Source organism: Channa argus, chromosome 1 (assembly GCF_033026475.1).
Source record: "Channa argus isolate prfri chromosome 1, Channa argus male v1.0, whole genome shotgun sequence".
NCBI classification, from domain to species: Eukaryota; Metazoa; Chordata; class Actinopteri; order Anabantiformes; family Channidae; genus Channa; species Channa argus.
Genome location: NC_090197.1, coordinates 33239247 through 33245466, shown reverse-complemented (window position 1 = coordinate 33245466; position 6220 = coordinate 33239247). Strand labels below are relative to the sequence as shown.

General features: G+C 37.4%; 1 protein-coding gene across 1 annotated transcript; it reads left to right on the top strand.

Annotated features, from left to right (window-relative positions):
- The first annotated feature begins 192 nt into the window (after nucleotides 1-192).
- dnaaf10 (dynein axonemal assembly factor 10) lies at nucleotides 193-6181 on the top strand. Its single transcript, XM_067513645.1, has 8 exons — nucleotides 193-488; nucleotides 1531-1631; nucleotides 1808-1938; nucleotides 2051-2152; nucleotides 3750-3865; nucleotides 4352-4486; nucleotides 5390-5487; nucleotides 5617-6181. Exons 1-8 carry the CDS (start codon nucleotides 303-305, stop codon nucleotides 5822-5824), a joined length of 1077 nt encoding a protein of 358 aa, XP_067369746.1. The 5' UTR covers nucleotides 193-302; the 3' UTR covers nucleotides 5825-6181.
- The last annotated feature ends 39 nt before the right edge of the window (nucleotides 6182-6220 follow it).

The window sequence follows — 6220 nt, the reverse complement described above, 5'->3', positions numbered from 1 at the left end:
GTCAAAGCCTGTAGAGTTAAAACAATAAATAATATTGCTGTAATAAACAATAATATGTTTGGCGGGAGTTAATGAACTTTTGTTTAACCAAGCATACATTAAAATATACTGTCTTTGTATCTCAAAAAATAAATATGTTAACTTAAGTTGATATATTCTGTCAGGCATCTCTTTGGGCGTCCATACGCTCGACTATGGGAGGTCCTTCTATGATTTGGCAGTGAACAAGCCTGGAAAACGTTTGTCTTGGTGCTTTTTGAGAGATTTTCAACTGTTTTAGCTAATATTTTCTGATAGGAAATATGTCATCGCCTCTGTCAAAGCCTCAGATTATTGCGCATATTCAGAAGAGTTTGAACTATACTGTTTTCGACAGTAAATGGATTCCGTGCAGCGCGAAGTTTGTCTGCCTGGGGAACTTTCCTAGAGGAACTGGAGTAATACAAATATATGAAGTGCAGCACGGAGAGGCTCAGCTCATGAAAGAGGTATAAAACTATCTTCTCTTGTTAGTCCTTATCCCCCAGAAAATTTCATGCTAAGGGGCTTATTTTAGGCTTAGCTGGCTTATATATGGGTTCAAGAAACGTCTTGCCAGTTAGCGTCTCCATAGCAACAGGCAACATTAAATCCGTATCTTTGATCCTTTTAACGTGTCCGATGCACCTGTGCAGCAATTATACAGTTAAACAGTTAACAAGTAATTTGGCTAATGTACAGTTTTAAGTTTAAGTTAAAGCCAAATGTCACCATCGAGACAAACGTTATTAGAACTCAAAGTAGATTTGCTAAGCTTTTTACCCAGCACCGTAGGCTGTACGTATGAATACAGTATCTATTTGTACAAAGGTGTTTGTAGTGGGAAATGCAAAATGTTTGCAAAATTCATTTTCATATTTTATTTCACTTTTTCTTTTGACTCTTGGTCTTTTATAATGTAATGTGATATATCACTGCACCTAAACCAACCAAATACTCCCATGTTGTGCTGAAAAGTCTTTTTAATTACCTTATTGTACAGAATTTATACAAATATTTATATACTAAAAGAGGTGAGGACAAAAGACCCCACATAGTTTAAATTTTGTTGAAAGAGGGAGAAAACAGTTCACATGTTTAGGATAAATGTCAAGAAGATGGTTGTGTCTTTGAACACTGCAGCTTAATGACAATTAAAACAACCATTTATTTAAATATATGTAACATGCCATCTATTAGAAATCAAAGCAAAGCTTAATTTAAATAAAACGGCAGTGGTTCAGAAAAGCAAGAAATCCCAAAAATCACAGTGAGTTGTCCTTGTCAATTTAAGATCCTAATAATTTGTTGTTCATAATGTTTGTTTACCTGGTCATTTGTTTTAATTCTAAATTTCCCATAAACTGTCACAAACATCTTCATGTTCCCCCCTGCTTATTAACAAACTGCATAAGGATGAAGTATATGGGGTTTCCACAATACTGCTATGTTACTGTTCATTGCATTGTCGTTCTTTGAGCTAAGCCAAACTTAGTCTCTAATGTGATTCAGGTGGAGAAACCTAAACCCATCAAGTGTGGGACATTTGGGGCCACCTCTCTCCAACAAAGACACATAGCAACTGGAGATTTTGATGGAAATCTCAATATATGGTATGTAAATAAAGCGTAATTTCAAAACTGTTTAATTCCACAGTCTAAATAAATTGTAATTATATTTCCACTGAAATATTGAAGTTATGCACTATTTTTCGAATATATCCTGATCCACATAAATTGTTTTTAAAGTTTGCTGGTTTATTCAATGCTGATTCTTATTTTGTTCACAGGAATCTAGAGATGCCTGACGAGCCAGTGTACACTGCAAAGGCCCACAAAGAAATCGTGAATAGTATTGATGGTGTTGGTGGCCTGGGAATTGGCGATGGTGCACCCGAGATAGTCACTGGTAGCAGAGACGGTACAGCCATTAGATAGTGTGATGTGAATGTCATGAAGAAAATTGAGTAGTTTTAGACGTAAAGTACATTGAGTGAAAGTTTAATATGCATGTTGTCTTGTGGGTGTTACAGGGACAGTAAAGGTGTGGGATCCCAGACAGAAGGATTCACCAGTAGCCAACATGGAGCCCATGGAAGGAGAAACCAAGAGGGACTGCTGGACTGTGGCATTTGGTTTGTACTATATAAGATTTCAGGATTGAAAGAACCTACATGCACACCATTTAATTAACCCTGGCTGTTTCAGAATTGTGACCAGCACCATTTCAGACACATGCCTCTATAAATAAAAGCTAGCTGAAGTGTTTTTGTTTGTTTGTTTGTTCAGAGAAAAGATATTCCGACTCCCATGCCAAACCTTATGAATTGAACAAAATAATCTAAAATTAAATTAATCTAGAAAAAGCATTTCCAAAAAGAAAATGCACAGTAAATGATTCAGTGCTGAAAAGTTTTTACATGCAAAGCTGTAAAAATCTTTTATTTGTTCACTGTCTGTTTGTGTGTGTGTCTGTGTGTGTTTCCAGTGTAGATAGATGCATTATACCATTTAAATGCAAATTGTTTTTTAAAAAAGGCTTTTATTTTGACAGTGAGAACTTTAGTGACATCCCATTGTTAATCCATAGGGTTTAATATGACGTCGGCCCACCCTTTGCAGCTATAACAGCTTCAACTCTTCTGGGAAGGCTTTCCACGAGGTTTAGGAGTGTGTTTATGCAATACATAACACACAGTGCTCGCAGTCTTCGCTCTAATTCATCCCAAAGGTGTTCTATCGAGTTAAGGTCAGGAGTCTGTGCAGGCCGGTCAAGTTCTTCCACACCAAACTCACTCATCCATGTCTTTATGGACCTTGCTTTGTGCACCTGAATTCATTTATTTGGATGGGTGAGCGAATACTTTTGGCAATATAGTGTAGCTCTGAGTCTCATCACATGACCTGATTCAGTGGTGTTTGTGACCATGGCAACGGCATCGTTGAACCTGCTGAGTCACTCACATATGCTGAAAACAGGCTGTGAACTGTTCAGATTTTGCCTTTTGAAAGTGTGAAAAAGTATTAGTCCTATTAACAAAATTAAAAACTGCGAGCAGCAAAAGGCATCACAGAACACGGTGATATACTTTATTTGAAGATGCTCAATAAAATTAAGGCAGGGCCCCCATTTGTGACTTGAGAACTTCTGGACCTCCATCATAATGGGCTACAATGGGAGTTTCAGATGGCACTTAACATAAGTCATGTCACTATACACTAATGGAGAAGATTCCAAAAAGGTACCTCAAACTTAAAACTGCGATTATTCAAAAACCGAAAAAGATATTAAAAAGTGGAATACATGGGTGAGAGCTGAAAGTCTTCTGATTTGCTGAAGGTTTGAAATATGCCTGACTAGTTAAAGCTGAAACAGGACAAAGCTGGAGAGCAATTGCATTCATTTGTATGAGAACAAATTGCTAAAAAAAAAGCTGAGTATCATAGTATATAAGTATATAAAATATTAATATTAAGAAGCTGAATGGAAGAGCACACGTCCTTAATAAGCTGAACGTTTGAAAGTTTGATCGGTGTTTCTAGCTTGAAGTACGCTGAACTAGTAGTTAAGTGCCAAAAAACGTAGGGAACACAGAAATCAAGAAGAAGAATAAAGATTAGAATGCTGAAGCATTCACAGTAGATTATAGACCTAAATCTATTTACTTTCTATGAAAATCCTGTGCTTTCCTTATGAAAAAGGTAAATTTTCCATTGACCCTGTCTTTACAGGTCATGCATTCAATGATCAGGACCGCTGTGTATGTGCAGGCTATGACAATGGGGACATCAAGCTCTTTGACCTGCGGAATATGTCTGTACGGTGGGAGACCAACATTAAAAACGGGGTGATTAACTCTGCACTCTGGCATTTGAATTTTGTTGACTTTTAAGATTTTTGAAAAAAAAAAGTAGCCCGTGTGGCACCACAGCATGAACATTAAAACCTACTCAGAAAAAAAGAGGAACTTAAACTGACAGTGTGATTAAGCCACCTGTGCTATGAACACACATATTTAGAACTGATGTTTTTATTAGGATAAACTATCCAAACACACTTTATTTCTTGCACTAGAACCTATAATTGAAGCTGAAAATGCATCATTTAGACATCACATAAATCCACAGGGGAAGTCTGAGGTAAACACGTTTTCATCACGTAAGTAATTTAGTGATTTTTATTACAGTGGTCTCTCTTATTCATCACCTCTTGTTTACAGATGAACTTAACAGAGGTCATTATGTCTATTTCAACACATTCTGTTTGTGGTGGAGGGACGTCATGTGATACATGTGTAGGCAATGACAGCTAAGGTTTCTTATGTCATGAGCAGGTTTGCTGTGTGGAGTTCGACAGGAAAGACATCAACATGAACAAACTGGTGGCCACCTCACTAGAGGGAAAATTTCACGTCTTTGACATGAGGACCCAACACCCCACCAAGGGCTTTGCCTCAGTTTCCGAAAAGGTAATTTAAGTGGGTGGAGCCAGACGGTTGGGTGTTTGGCTCCTACGTATGGGGAAAGTGTCCGTGTCAAAAGGTGATTAGCATTATTGTTATTTTTACATTTGTATCGTACAGAGGGAAATGGGTTTTAAAGTTTTTACAGCTGGATGCAGTCTGAGTTTTGTTTGTCTAATGTTCTCTATGGGATTGTGACTCTGGCCAAACACGACACTGGGTGGATGAGGAGATAATAGTGTGGCTTTTTTTGGGTAAAAGAAAGAAAAACATACTTAAACCACTGTTAATGCACAGTCCAGCTTGCCAAGTGTTTGCTAGGAGAATTCAGTGGCTTCAGCTTTCTAAATATTTGTCCAGTTCTTGTAAGTAACCATGAATCACAAGGTTCTCGTGGGTATTTTGGTCTAAAAAAAGATTTACAGCTTTACACACAAGTTTTAAAATTGCTATATATTTTTTTAATACTCAAACTGAGTTGGTTGCTTAAATTGTTCTGTACTTTTTATTACATCTTCAATGCCAACATATTTATGTGTTGCGATCATTCTGGTTTTAGTTATGGTATTAATGTTTCATTATATGTTTCTGGAGCTGTTCTGCTCATGTGAAGCCTAAGTAATAGCTGCCTGCAAAGCAGTTTGGCCTCTTGACAAAATAAGTGGAAGGCTAGTTGGGGAAAGAGGCCTGATAGCAGAAATCACACTAGAGATAATACTTTTCCATCAACGATAAGGTAACAGAGTTTTAGTCAAAACCAAAAGATAACAATTTTGACAATAATAACAAAACAGCAAGGCTAACTTGTTTGACCCTAATCAGATTAAAGCAGTAAGAGGTTTCTTTACTTGTTTAGGATTAAAGTTTAATGGTACTAATTTACTTTTTCTGGTAACTTCTTTATTTTAGGCTCATAAGTCGACCATCTGGCAGGTGAGACATTTGCCTCAAAACAGAGACATCTTTATGACTGCAGGGGGAGCAGGCAACTTACATCTATGGAAATAGTAAGTGATCCATCTTTAACATTTAGCACAATTTTAAGATCCATTAATCAGAATGATTAGTGGTAAAGTATTCTTCTTAACTATAAACTAATCTCTAACCTATTTTCTTTGTTCTGATGTCATATCCAGTGAGTATCCTGCTCAGAGAAGCAAGAAGGACTCAGATGGAGTGGATGTGGGTGTGGCTGGCACTGTCAACCTCTTACAGAACGTCACACTGTCCACTCAGCCAATAGCCAGCCTAGACTGGAGCCCAGATAAGCAGGGCCTCTGTGTGTGTTCCAGCTTTGACCAGTGTGTCCGTGTGCTAATTGTCACCAAACTCAATGTGGTGTAAAAAAGTAGAGCACACCAAAGATTGACAGTCAAGTCCATCAAACCAAGCAAGATACAACTGCAAAAATGCACTAGTGGTGTTCAAATCACTGCCTTTCTCTGAGGCTAAATGCTATCCCTCATTACTGCATTGAAGAGCTTTTATTATTATTTTATTTATTTCTTACTGCAGATCTTGCCAGCTGTCCATTTTGCACAATGGATACCCATGTTTAGACCACTTTTGTTTGGTATGTTTTTTTTTTTTGTCTGTTAAACACAGTTGTTTGAAAAAATGCATAGTGCTTGGCTGAGCTCTGCAGACAACGTTACGTAATGTAGTATTTCTCATGTTATTAAAAAGTAACAGTGAAAATGAGGAATGTGGGCTCTGTCTTGCAATAACACTTTGGGCATC